We start from the raw sequence: 15,076 nt of genomic DNA, 5'->3' as shown, positions 1-15,076 counted from the left end.
TTATGAAATAAAAATAAAACATATTTTTTTTTCTATAAAAAATAGAATTTGAAGAAAATTAAAAGAAAATAGAATCTTAATTAATAAAAAAATTAAGAATTGTGAAAAGAAAGAAGCAATTAAAATTGGAATATATTTTTCTCTCCTCACAAGATAATGATTAGGTAGCTTAGAAGTTATGACTTACTCCATAAACAAGTTATATCTTTTATTTTGCTTTCAAAGGGCCGTGAAAAACTTTACCTATTGTCACCTCGGAAGTTACTTGGCAGAATGGAATTGAGGCAATGCGAATATCAAAAGGCAGAAAGATGCAGCAGAATATATATATACTGGTACTTGATAATTACGAAAAACACAATTAATTTGTTTGCTCGTCTTCACCAATATTTTGCCTCCACTCCACAACACAAATCCCATTACTAACCACTTCTCCTTTGTGTGAGCGTGTAAGTGTCGGACCGGATCCTAACTAACACACAGATGGAGATGGAGCAAGCCTTGGAGCATTTTCTAAGACGTGTCTGGTACAATTCAGCCTTGGAGGTAAGTGAGGTGAGAAATGATGATGAAGTTGTTTGTGTGGTGTGCCAAAAACCGATATTAGGTCCTGCTTTTGAACACCAGTTTAAAAACCTCTGGTGTCATTTATCATGCCTCAATGCACCCACCAATTACAAAGCCCTTCTTTTTCACATCGGCTTTGAGCATGATCGCTTGATCTTCACTGAAGAAGTGAAAAGTGATAACAAGGAGAACGTTGTTTGCTTGGGGTGCGAGAAGCTCGTTTTGGGTCCTGGATACAAATGTTCCACCTCTAATTGCAATTTACTCCTCCATCGATCATGCGTTGAGCTGTCTTCCGAGATACGACAACATCCCTTCCACCCAAACCACACCCTTGTTCTTGTGGAGCCAGATTACAGATATTGTAATGTTTGTGGTAAAAACTGCAATAGATACCCCTTCTACCGTTGCAATGAGTGCAATTTCAATCTTGATATCACGTGTGCCGCCAACCGCCCACAAATTAATAATATTGACGACTGCCAACATGCATTCATCCCCTTCTTTCGGAAGAACCAATTCACTTGTAGCGCTTGTGGTGAGGAAGCCAAGGAGTTACCCTCCCTATGTAGCATCTGTCAACTCTTGATCCATAGTAAATGTGCTCGATTTCCACACATCATCTCAATTTTAAAACATCATCACTCTCTTGCTCTCACCTATTCTCTTGGTCAAGTCAAAGAGCGCTTGGACAACATCATATTATGTAGACTTTGCTATCAAAAGGTGAAAACAGAGTATTCAGCCTATTATTGTCAAGAATGTGGTTACGTGGCTCACTTGGAATGTGCATTTGAAGATGGAGAAAGTGAAAATCTCATGTTCTTGCCTAGGGTATCCGATGATTTAGTGACTGATGTTATGGAGGTTGAAGGAGCGACGCAAATACAACACTTTAGCCATCAACATGATTTAATTATTGGCAATGAGGAGCTCGCGGATGTTAAGTTTTGTGATGGTTGTATGGAATTCATCTCCACCCCGTTTTATAGTTGTACGCACTGCAACTTCTTTCTACACAGTAGATGTGCTCAGCTACCAAGAAAGAAGCGACACATACTTCACCAACACCAGCTCACCCTCGTCTCACATGAGCCTTACAATAATGGATTGTTCAGTTGTGATGCTTGTAGAAATCAGCTCCATGGCTTTGCTTATAGATGTGACGGGTGTAATTTCGACCTTGACCTTCAATGTTGTTCAATTTCGGAAACCTTGAAACATGAAGGTCATCAACACTTCCTCTTCCTTGCTGTTAATTCTAATAAAAGATGTCATGTTTGCAATGCCACTTATCCCAGGAAACCAGCTGGCATGTTTGTATGCACTAGTTGCGATTTTGCCTTGGGTCTTGAGTGTGCAACTCTTCCTCTCATAGCTAGGCACATATATGACGATCATCTCCTCAAGCTCACCTACATTGATGAAGATCACTGTGAAGAATACTATTGTCTAATTTGCGAAAAAAAAAAAAGAGATCCAAATCAATGGTTTTATTATTGTGCAGAATGTGACTTCCCTGCTCATTTCCAATGCGTTTTAGGAATATATCTATAAATTAAGTTCAGAAGTACTTTCGCAATCAAAGATGATCATCAATACACTTTCACTTTTATCTCAAAGACTAAGTCTTCACCTCCATGTGATTCTTGTGGTAAGACTTTCGATGGCTTGGCCGTAGAATGAAATAACTAACAAAGTCACTTCAAAGTGGTGATTGGAAAAAGGCAGCAACATAGCCTTAAACTCACCCAAGGTATGGAGATTTCAAAGTTTATTATTTATCAGGGAACTCTTTCTCTCTCCTAAGAGGCTTGGTTATAGCTTTAATTATTTTAAGAACTTGTCAATATGTATTGTATATTGTGCTTATGCATATGCAGTTTGTTGATGCATGGTATTAATGGGAATGATGTTTTTCACGTAGCATGTTTAAGAAGAGGGTTCTCTTGATTGTCAATGTTGCTTCAAAATAGTGTTCATTTACGTCAATGACAAGTTCATATCCTTTTCTTTTCTTTTTTGTTTTTCTTTTTTTTTTTCCAATTTAAAACCCAAGTTTCTATGTCACGGTGGGGTTCTGATTGCAGCAGGAAATAAGCAACACAAAGTGAATAATCTCTAAAAGGACCTCATTAATATGCTCGACAATCCTTCCAGGGACCATCTTCTCTTTCAAAAGATAACTCCCTCAATATAAAGCATTGTTCCAGAACTAGCCATAAGAATGAACTCCTACATCAGTATTTATGAAATTCCTTTGAATTTTATTTCATCAACAAAGTGTACAATAAATCTAATAAATCTCCAGCTGAGTCATGATTCATTCCCCTTAAGATTTGACTTACATTACAACGATTTAACGTAAGAAATATAAAGAATTTTAGCTGATGATTAATGTTATTTAATGAATTGCTATCCAATTGTTGTAGTAAAAATCAACCATTTAAAATGAGGCGGTAAGTTTTACTGCCATGTCGTATCAATTGCATGACAGTCGTATAACAGGCTACTAAATAGTTTTACTCCTAGTTAATTATATATATCTTGATCATACTATGGCCCTTAATTAGCATCTAGAAACTAGATTGTTCATGGCACGTTATTGGTGATCCTATTTGAGAGTAACGTTTATTTGGATAAGTTTTGTGCTTAATTAAATTTAAAGTAATGCTAGCCGTGTCAAAAATTGTTAGCCCTAATTTTACTGTAAAAATGTTAGCATACTGTTGAAGTGCTCGGCGGTACTGTAGTAACTTCTTTTCCCTATGTTGCATAATATAAAGCAAAATGAACACAACATTATTACAAACTCACATAAACGAATGATGTTTTGCCCATGCACAAAGAAACATCCACGTTTGATTACAAGAAGTGTGGGATGAAGCAAGCTTTGCCATTGCTGCATTGCATTGCAACGGTAACAACCAGAAAGAAGCTAGAAACGGCGAAAAAGAAAGGAAACCTATCTAGGTTTAGTGAAGGCCACTAAAATAGGAAAAGAGAAAAAAGAAAAACCAACAATCCTGCTCTCTGTGGAGAATTCCTTTACCTCTACCGTTGCACTCTCTTCTCTGTCATGTTAGCAGGACAGCTCATGAACCTCCGTGACAGGCATAGAGTATTGACCGATAAATGGCAGCAACGTGCAGGAAGAAGATAAGCAGTATCAGGAGATCGTCCAAGAGCCCAACTATTCCCAATATTCCCTGTTGTACAGTTGATAGATTATATCACCTTAATTCAGTTACCAAAACATGTCCACCACAAGAATTCAACAAATAAGTTGTACAAGCAGCAACAACATACCTTCTGGAATAATGTCAACCGGGCTGACAATGTAGACAGCACTTAGTATCATCTGTACAAACTGTACATAAGAAACAGGGTAAGAACCTGTCCTGGAAATACATACTAAGATTTAAAGCTCTGGCTACTAATAAAATCAAACTGAAAATTTGAGATGGTTAGTCAATAAAAAACACAATAACGTTAATATTAGGGATAACTTCACTTAGACCCCTGAATTATCATGCGATTTGACAATCCTCAAAACTTCAAAACTTCTCAATTTGAACCCCTGAACTTTCAATTGTAGTCAATTTGAACCCCTTTGATCCGTCATATTTTAAAAGTTAAAAGTGAGACAATGACATTTATACCCCTGACTTTTTTACAAAATTCTAAATTTATCCTTAATTCCAAGAGTTTTTTTTTTTTTTTTTGAAACTTCACTAAGGACCCCCAAACTTCTACTCGTTTTGAAATACCCCATGAACTTCAAAATCTCTCAATTTAGTCCCCCGAACTTTCAATTGCTCTCAATTTGGACCCCTCCGTCTAAATCAATCGTTAACCTCAAACGGAAAACGAAAAATGTGACCTGCACGTGACTTTTTTACTTGAACTACCCATTATACCCTCATACTAACTACGTTAAATGTCCAAACTACCTTTTTCGAAAAAATCCCAAATTAAACCTAACAGTGAAATCTCGTTCTTCAACTCCATGGCCGGCGGCTTTTCGACCTTCTTTTTCTTCTTCTCTGCGGAATCTGATGAATGCCTGTGGAATTTGGGAGAGATTTGGCGGACATCCACCATCGGAAAACTCCACCAGTTACCCTCACCAACATGTCTCAAAGCTCTCACTCCTCCTCCCCTTCTCATCCCAAAACCCATTTCGAATTTCACGCCAAAACCTAATCCCATTGGAAATGGATTCCCATACCAAGAATTCTTTTGGCCTCCGCCACAATCCCATTTCTTTTTAGAAATCAACTTCCCCTGGGCTCTAGCATGGATTTTCACAAAAATTCGCAACCTTGGATTGGATTTGGAAACTGGGTTTTTCTTGGATTGGTTGGTGGAGCAAGAAACTAGAGCTGTTGATGACCCGAAAGGGTAGAAGCAACTCGGACGACTCGACCAAGAAAGAATCATGTTGTGCGGTGAATTTGCAAGGCTTTTTGAGGTGTTTGGGGGAGAAGATGTTGGGGTAGGCCGTGGAGAGGAGGGCTGTAGCTTTGTTGTAGTTCTGGTTGGGCTGCTTTCGAGAGGTTCGGGGTTTTCGAGTGGAGACTGCAAGCGGGGAATTGCTCGATTCTGACAGAGTCGAAGAAGGGGAAGAAGAGTGCAAGGCTTTGGTTGATGTCGATGGGGATTTGACGATGTCGTGTTCGAGAGCCCAACATTTTTTCCAGGAAGGTTCCGGCGAGCTTGAGAAATCTCTTCAGAGGGTATAACGGGTAGTTCAATGGCAAAAAACCACGTGGAAGTCACGTGTATAGGGTTCCGTCTGAAGTTAACGATTGATTTTGATGGAGGAGTCCAAATTGAGAGCAATTGAAAGTTTAGAAGACTAAATTGAGAGATTTTGAAGTTCAGGGGAGGTATTTCAAAACGGGTAGAAGTTTGGGAGTCCTTAGTGAAGTTTCCCTTTTTTTTTTTTTTTTTTTTTTATAAAAAAAAAAAAAAGAGGAAAATCAGAAATATTTTGGTCTTTAGGTATTGCCGTTAGAAGTTAACGGCTAAATCAGATTTAATGGTTTAAATTTACTACAATTGCAAGTTCAGAGGTTCAAGGGTGTAAAGTGAAGTTTAGAGGGCTTATCAAATCGAGTGGTAATTCAGGGGTGTAAAATAAAGTTTTCCCTTAATATTATCAACCTAATGATTGGAAGAGTATTGAAATCCCAGCCCCAAGAGAACAGCAAATTTATCACAGAGTTTGCACTACTCACTTTGCAGAAACTTTCTGAAAGAAGTAGAAGAGATTTCTCAATCTGGAGAAAAATGAAATGCCTCATTTGCCCTTATAATGATTAGGGGTCTGCACTCTGTTCTACAGCAGATACAGGTACCAGTTTCAAGTGTATTTTTATGCTTCTTTACTTCTTAATAAGATCGAGTATGCTGGAATTTTTCTCTTAATGTCATAAGTACTGGATGCTATGGACCTCAATTAATTCTTGCTACTTGCCAAATGCTTGGAAGCAGCTAAAGTGCAGATTGTGGTGGCAGTTGTGTCGAGCAATCTTCACGGGGCATGGTACGAGGAGGTGCTCTGACAGTCTGTAAGTTTTTCATTTTGTAAAAGCAAAAGATGTAAAGAATTCATTATTTCCTTAATTTATTAAATTGGAAAATTGGTATTATAATATCTGCATTTCCTGTACATGGTATTGTCATGTATAGTATAGCTTGTGCTGAAATTTAGTAACAGTTGTGAAATAGATAATTAACAATATCATTAGGGCTTGGAGATGGCAAATTTAAGGTGTAAATTAATAGCTTGGGTATTTGTTTTCCCAGTACTTTTTTGGCTCATGTTTACAGCAGAGTAATGCTACACTTTTCACATTTTATACCGGTTATTGTGGCGTGTATTAAAGGGCTTCTCATATCAACTACTTAAAACATGCACGCAATATCAACCGGCAATAAATGGGTGTGAAAAATAGCATTACTCGTTCGGTGCTACCTTATTGAAATTACAGAGAAGTTGAAAATGGAAAATGTGAAAGTTATGGCTCTATATTCTTAGAACAGCAAATGGAGATTTGATCATAATATATATATCCCGTAAGGTTTGGCAGCATTTACACAACGTTTTTCTATCAAGCCTCATTAATACTGAAAGGTGAAAAAGAGTGAAAGTAGAAAAGAAAAGAATTATTTGTTATATTTTCTCAAGAGACTAGAGACTTCTAAGGGATTCTGATGTAGATTGGAGTATATTCCGATCCCATATGTTATTTCATGTTTTTGTCGTTTAAGTGTCGTGGCCGTCCGGAAGGCTATTGTCCCATCCAGACGGGCACCGTCCGTTTGTTTTGAATTATTCTTTTGCTAATTTTATATCTTTTCTGTTTGTCCAGACCAAATTGAGTCCGCAAAAATAGGCATACTAATCTTAAAATGAGATCGATTAAAAAGGAGAATGCTAAGTGTTCTCTTAATGTTCTTTTCATACATATGATGTACAAAAGATGTAAAAAAAAAAAAATGCAACATTTCATTTCTCTTTTATATTTATATGCTTTGTAGACCATGACCGAAAACTGTTCATAATTAATTTTGCTTTTAAATAAGAGCATTTGCGTATTTTCAATAATCTGTTGTTACTGTGTTGTGTTCAATTATGTATATGAATATACTTTTGGTAAAAACTCCATAACCGCTTTAATCTCTCAACATAATCATATAAGCCGTTTATAATCATTAAAATAGCAGATAGAGACGAGTAATGATATAAGTAAGACTAAGGTCCTTCTAAAGTCATCTCAAATGTGATGTGGCATTTAAAATCATCATTGAATTTCAAATGATCATTATTGAATTTTGATCTGTTGGTAATTTTAAATGACATATTACATTTGAAATGACTCTATAAAGACTCTAGTCTTATTTATATCATTACTTAAAACGACAGTTAATAGGAGAAACAACTATCTGCTTAAAATTTGAAACTTTTAAAACATGATAAATTTTAAAATTTTAATTTCATGAGATAATTTCCAAAAAAAAAAAAAAAAACCCTAAAACATATTAACAACATAATTTCGTATTAAATAGATCCTCTCCATTTTATTTCCGGTTTGGCTTGGGTCCAATTTTAATTGGAATTTGGCCCATTGGTTTTGGGACATGTGTCTCACAACATGAACAAAGACATGTATTTCAATTCTAACGGATCCAATGAGAATAAGACGATTTGCTTGACGCTTGAGCATCAAAGTTTCTTATTAGAGAATTTGACTTGGATCAAGTTCGGTTGGATTTGGACCTGTTGGTATTGAGATGTGTCCCATAACATGACATAACGGACATGTGTCACAATCTCAATGGATCTTGTTCTAATTGAAACTAAGCCCAAATTGTTGGAGTGCTAATCCACTATATGGGTTTTGCAAACCCGAGAGTTTGAATACTAGCCTTCTCTTCCGCACAACCCCAAAAATAAAATCCAACCCCTTTCCAATCCATTATTTGTGGGATCTATTAGCATCAAATCCTCCCATAGAGATGAGGCACTTATAAGAAAGATTACTCCAAAGCTTTCATGATAAAGGCAAATGAACCACACATCTAATTTTTTTAAGGACAAAGTTTTCCTTCAAATTGGGATGGAATAATTTTTTCCAACCTAATCTTTTATAATGACATGTGTCCTTTAAACATGTGAAAGTCACATGCTTTTTTAATAGTAGGGACAAACTTGGAAGAAGCTACATTTATATTTTTTAAACAATAATTAAAATTTATTGAATAATTTATTAATTTCATTAATTACATTCTTTAATATTTTTATTCAATTTTTGTATAACTTTAATTTTTAAACTTGGCCCCTCTAAATCGAAATTCTGGCTCCGCCACTGATTGTTACACATAAAAGTAAAATAAAATAAAATAACAAGCATCAATTGTTACTCCAAGAAATGAACTTAAAACTGAGAATTTTTGTTTTTTTTTTTTTTTTTTTTAAATTGAAGTTGAATAAAATAAAAAATAGAACTTAAAAGGGAAGTTTATAATTGTGAAAAGAAATTATAAGCAAACAAAATTCGAACATCCTTTTCCGGTTTTCCCTCCTCACAAGATATGCATATGTACGTAGATTGAAAGTTAATTAGAAGTTAGAAGTTAGAATCTATTACTTACTGCATTTACAAGTTATTGTTTTCCTTTTCTTGTCCAACTAGAAAGAAGTAATTACTTTGCACAAAATAATAGACTTTAGTGGTCCTTGCAATTCTTTTGCTCTTTTCATCAAGGAAGTTACTTGGCACATAGGATTGGAATTCTGCCAAGTCTTTTGCTTTTGCCTCTACTATCCCAAAATCTAAAAGAGCTGACATAATCATTTGTATCTCATGATTATTTTACAATATATGTTGTTAATGTGGCGGTTCCAATCAATTAAAAAAAATTGATTGAGACCGACACTTGAACATTATTGAATAAAAATATTGTTTATAGCAAATAATGTGACTCCAAGAAAAGAAATAGAAGCTATTAATTTTTAAACAAGTGAAAGTCACTATAATTTAACTTCTTGTGTACCGGTGGATATATATACAAAACATGAAGCACCGACTATACTTTAAATCAATTCGATAGTTATCAAAATGGCTCACAAACTTTAAACCAATAACCGAATTTCCCTCATAATAAACAAACGACACTGTATCACATAAAATAAAAAACAAAACAGATTTTTTTTTTTTTTTAAAAAAAAAAAAAATTAATAATAAAATGGAATTTGAAGAAAACAGATAGAACTTAAAAGAAAAAAAAAAAAAGTTAGAAAAGAAATAAGCAATAAAAAGTAGAATATACTTTCACCTCCTCACAAGATATATATGTTTGCTTAGCTTAGGAGTTAGAAGTTAGAATTACTCCATATACAAGTTATTTCTTTCTTTTTCTTCTTCAAACACTTTGCACGAAATCTTTAGCTTTTTTTTTTTTTTTTTTTTTTTCCCACCTGGGAAGTAACTTGACACAAAGGATTGGAATTTTTCCAATGCAAATCTTTAGCTTTTTTCACCGGCTGGGAATTTAATTACTTGGCACAAAGGATTGGAATTGGGGCAATGCAAATTTATCACAAATCTATGAAAGATGAACATGAGACTTGGTCTTATTCCAAAGGTTTTTTTTTTTTAAAAAAAAAAAAAAATTAAAAAGGTAGATAAAAGTGATCATTTATAACTATTTTATTTGGACGTGACCATAATAGTACTTACTCAAAAGGAGCTGCTCAGAAGAAGCCAGACGAGTAAAGATAAGTAGAAATCTTGTCCAATTTCCCATTTCAAGGCCATCCAATAACAAGTCATTGTTACATACAAAAATAAAATAAAATAAAATAACAAGCGGCAATTGTTACTCCAAGAAAAGAACTTAAAATCGAGAATTTCGTTTTTTTTTATTATCATTATTTTTAAATTTAAGTCGAATAAAATAAAAAATAAAACTTTAAAGAGAAGTTTAGAATTGTGAAAAGAAATTATAAGCATACAAAATTCGAACATCTTTTTCCCTCCTCACAAGATATGCATAGGTACATAGATTGAAAGTAAATTAGAAGTTAGAATCTATTACTTAATTACTGCATTTACAAGTTATTTTTTTCCTTTTCTTTTTCAACTAGAAAGAAGTAATTACTTTGCACAAAATAATAGACTTTATGGTCCATGCAAATCTTTTGTTCTTTTCGCCAAGGAAGTTACTTGGCACATAGGATTGGAATTATGCCAAGTCTTTTGTTTTTGTCTCTACTATCCCAAAATCTAAAAGCGGTGACAAAATATATACCTTACCAATAAATCAAAATTAGAATATATCCTTTCACCTTTTCAAATGGTATATATGTTTCCTTAGCTTAAAAGTTAGAAGTTGTAATTTATTACTTACTCTATATACAAGTTATGTCTTTCTTTTTCTTTTTATTTTTCTTCTTCAAATGAAAAGAAGTAACTTTACATAAAACAATGGACTTCAATGGGCCATGCAAATCTTTAGCTTTTTTCATTAGTTGGGGGAAGTTACTTGGCCTAAAGGATTGAAATTTGGGCAATGTAAATCTATCACAAATTTGAAAGAAATGACAGAATATATACCTTATAACTTACCACAACAATCTTTAAAAAGACAATTTGCTTGTGTTGTGGGAGTGAACGGCGGAACGCCAAGTCGAGACTTTGTCTTATTTCAAAGTTTTTTTTTTTATTTTCTTAAATTAAAAAATGTAGACAAATGAAATTAATTATGATTATTCTATTTGAAGGTAAGCACTTACTCACATGGAGCTGCTCAAGAGAAACGAGACAGTTAAAAGATAAAGTAGAAATCTTGTCCAATTTCCTTCCGCAACACCACCAAACACCTGCCATCAACCAGACATACTTTTTGGCACCCATAGATTTTCGCATTTTGTATCACAAATCCCAATAATCTTAACTTCGCATATTTGGACTTTGGATATTATTTTTAAGAATGATATTTTCTGATGCAGAGATACACATAATAGAGGTGGAAAATATATTGCCGGATTTGATTTCATCATTGATTGTAATTAATTGTAGTCGAATCAAAACAGATTTTAATATATTTAAATATAATTTCATTTGATCTTGCATAACGTTTTGAATTCTCTCAAATTTCCTATAGATTGGGACCCTCTATATTGTAAATTCATCAATTGAATAAAAGCAAAGATGTAGTCCTTTAGGTATTATCTTATGAAAATAGGTCATAGACCAAATTACTTAGAATTTGTTGTCTCTATTTTCTTTATTTATGCTATTGTCTTTATTTTTCCATTTGATTATGTTTTCTTTCATGTTATCAGAACTATAGGCTAACACCAATTTTTCAACGGTTGTATCGTCCCAACGAATCATATTCACTCGGTATAAATATTTTCTCCCTAATTTTCATCCACCTAAACCCAATTTTTTCTTTCATTCACTAATTAATACGAATGCATAGACTAAGCATAACCTTTGAATGAAGCGTTGGTCATCCAGACCATTCATATGCTCTTGGTCTTTGAAATTTTTTTTTCCTTTTTGTTTTTCTAACCTTTTCCCAACGTTTAATAATCCTTGTTACGGATCAAGAGCAATACATATCAAAGGGAGATCAAGCGAATAGAACTCTAAGAAAAAAAAAAAAAAAAAACGCTAATTACACGTCTATATCACAGATTTTTCCTCCAAAAACTTGTAAATTTTAATAAATTATACAAAAAGTGTCTGTAGTTCTAGAATAAGATCTAGTAATTGTAGATGTGATGTCAAATTCAGTTGAAGAAACCCATAAAAAAGAATTTACAATGGCTGATTTTTACCGCGACATAGGATGACAGTCGTATACAAGTGTATTAAAAAATATATATCAAATGAAAATAAAACAGAATTTTTTTAAAAAAAAAAAAGAAAAAAAAGAAAAAAAACAAGAACTTAATTAAAAGTAAAAATAAAAATTGTGAAAAGAAAGAAGCAATCAAAATTAGAATATCATTTCTCCTCCTTAGAAGATAATGTTTAGACGCACATAAAAGTTAGAATTTGTTAGTTACTCCATACACGTACACGTACAAGTTATTTCTTTTATTTTGCTTCTTCTTAATTTGTTCAATTGAAAAGCTAGAATTTAGTTTCCACAAAATAGTGGACTTGAGTGAGTGGGCCATGAAAAATCTTTTGCTTTAATTTATGACCTCGATCAGAAGTTGCTTGGGAGAGAGGAATGGAATTGGGGGGGCAATTAATATTGCAACAATATATCATAATATATAAATCAATACACACAATTAGGTGGCACAATATATATATACCACTTCATTCATAATTAACAAAAAACACAATTCATTTCTTTGCTCGTCGGTCTTCACCAATATTTTCCCTCCACCCTCCAGTACTCCACAACACAAATCCCATTACTAACCACTTCCATCCATCTCCTTAATTAATTCTGTCAGCGTCTAAGTGTCGGATGGTCGGATCGGATCCTAACTAACTATGATGTCACGGATCAAGATCATAGATTGGGCGGCCTTCTATGATTTGCTAAGATATGTCTATTGGAATGCACCCGTGTATGTAAGAGAGGTGGAAAATGATGAGAAAGTTGATTGTGTGGTGTGCCAGAAACCGATATCAGCAGGTCCCGCTTTTAAATGCTGGGGTCAAAACCTCTTCTGTCATTTTTCATGCCTCAATGCACCCACCAATTACAAAGCCCTTCTTTTTCACATCAGCTTACACCATGATCGCTTGATCTTCACTGAAGAAGTGAAAAGTGATGGCAAGGAGGACGTTCTTTGCTTGGGGTGCGAGAAGCCAGTTCTGGGTCCCGGATACAAATGCTCCACTTCCAATTGCAATTTACTCCTCCATAAATCATGCGTTGAGCTGTCTCCCCAGATACAACAACACCCCTTCCACCCAAACCACACCCTTGTTCTTGTGGAGCCAAATAAAAAATATTGTAATGTTTGCGGTAAAAATTGCTATAGGTACCCCTTCTACCGTTGCAGTGAGTGCGATTTCAATCTTGATATCACATGTGCCGCCACCCGCCCGCAAGCTAATAACGCTGACGGCTGCCAACATTCATTCATCTCCTTCTTTAAGAAGAACCAATTTACTTGTGACGCTTGTGGTGAGGAAGCCAAGGAGTACTTAGCCTCCTTATGTAGCATTTGTCAACTCTTGATTCACGGAAAATGTGCTCGATTTCCACACATCATCTGGATTTCAAGACATGATCACTCCCTTGCTATCACATATTCTCTTCAAGTCAAAGAGCACTTGGACAGCTATGTATTCTGTAGACTTTGCTATCAAAAGGTGAAGACAGAGTATGCCGCTTATTATTGTCAGGAGTGTGGTTACGTGGCTCACTTGCAATGTGCTTTGGAAAATGAAGAAAGTGAAAATATCATGTTCTTGCCTAAGAAATCTGTTGATTTAGTGACTGATGCTATGGAGGTTGAAGGAGCGACGCAAATAAAGCATTTTAGCCATCACCATGATTTAACTCTTGGCAATGAGGAGCTCGCGGATGTTAAGTTTTGTGATGGTTGTATGGAATTCATCTCCACCCCGTTTTACAGTTGTACGCACTGCAACTTCTTTCTCCACAGTAGATGTGCTCAGCTACCAGGAAAGAAGCGACACATACTTCACCAACACCAGCTCACCCTCGTCTCAAAGGTACCTTACAATAATGGATTGTTGAGTTGTGAAGTTTGTAGAAATAACCGCCATGGGTTCGCCTATAGATGCGACGGGTGTAATTTCGACCTTGACCTTCAATGTTGTTCAATTTCAGAAACCCTGAAACATAAAGGTCACCAACACTCCCTCTTCCTTCCGGTTAAATCTAATAGAAGATGTCATGCTTGTAATCGCCCTTCTGACAAGGAACCTCATGTACACAAATTTGTATTTGTATGCACTAGTTGCGATTTCGCCTTGGGTCTTGAATGTGCAACTCTTCCGCTCATAGCTAGGAAACACAAGTATGATGATCATCTCCTCCACCTTACCTACATTGCTGAAGATCATTGTGAAGAATACTATTGTCTAATTTGCGAAAAAAAGAGAGACCCAAATTATTGGTTCTATTATTGTGCAGAATGTGACTTCCCTGCTCATCCCCAGTGCGTTTTAGGAAAATATCCATACATTAAGTTCGGAAGTACTATTGAAGACGAAGATTTGCACCAGCACCCTCTCACTTTTGTCTCAAAGATTGAGTCCTCCCCTCCATGTGATAGTTGTGGTAAGATTTTCGATGGCTTGGCCGTAGAATGTACTCAATGCAAATCCAATGTCCACCTTAATGGTTCGTGTATTCAAAAAATAACTACCAAAGTCGTTTTGAAGTGATGATTGGAAAAAGCCAGCAACATAGCCTTAATTAAACTCACCCAAGGTATGGAGATTTCAAAGTTTACTAGCTACCATGGAACTTTATCTCTCTCCTTAGAGGTTTGGTTATATCTTTAATTATTTAAGAGCTTGTCAATACTTATCGTGTATTGTGCTTATGTATATATATGGAGTTTGTTGATGTATGATATTAATGGGAATGATGTTTTTCACTTAGCATGTTTAAGAAGAGGGTTCTCTTGATTGTCAATGTTGCTTCAAAATAGTGTTCATATGTCAATGACAATTTAAAACCAGTCTCTATGTCAACGTGGGATTCTAATTGCAGCAAGAAATAAGTAACACCAACTGAATAATCTCTAAAAGGACCTCAATAATGTGCTCGAAAATCCTTTCAGGACCATCTTCTCTTTCAAAAGATAACTCCCTCAATATAAAGTTCCAGAACTAGCCATAAGAATGAACTGCCACATCAGTATTTATGACATCCCTTTGAATTTTATTTCATCAACAAATAGTACAATAAATCTAATAAATCACCAGCTGAGTCATGACTCATTCTCCTAAAGATTTGACTTACATTACAATGATTTAACTTA

General features: G+C 34.9%; 2 protein-coding genes and 1 pseudogene across 2 annotated transcripts; 2 read left to right on the top strand and 1 right to left on the bottom strand.

The window, feature by feature from the left end:
• Window positions 1-483: 483 nt before the first annotated feature.
• On the top strand, window positions 484-2,253 carry LOC132189459 (uncharacterized; annotated as a pseudogene).
• Window positions 2,254-3,621: 1,368 nt separating this feature from the next.
• Window positions 3,622-11,006, bottom strand: LOC132174082 (uncharacterized). The gene is given in 5 exon segments (XM_088510434.1): window positions 3,622-3,776; window positions 3,877-3,968; window positions 4,553-4,840; window positions 4,842-5,297; window positions 10,981-11,006. Coding segments are annotated over 5 exon segments (1,017 nt in total).
• Window positions 11,007-12,602: 1,596 nt separating this feature from the next.
• On the top strand, window positions 12,603-14,474 carry LOC148583554 (uncharacterized). The gene has a single exon (XM_088510433.1). The coding sequence runs from the start codon at window positions 12,603-12,605 to the stop codon at window positions 14,472-14,474; it is 1,872 nt and encodes a 623-aa protein (XP_088366559.1).
• The last annotated feature ends 602 nt before the right edge of the window (window positions 14,475-15,076 follow it).

This window comes from Corylus avellana, chromosome 9 (assembly GCF_965113065.1).
Source record: "Corylus avellana chromosome 9, dhCorAvel1.hap1.2, whole genome shotgun sequence".
NCBI lineage: Eukaryota > Viridiplantae > Streptophyta > Magnoliopsida > Fagales > Betulaceae > Corylus > Corylus avellana.
This window is presented reverse-complemented; position numbering and strand designations above follow the sequence as displayed.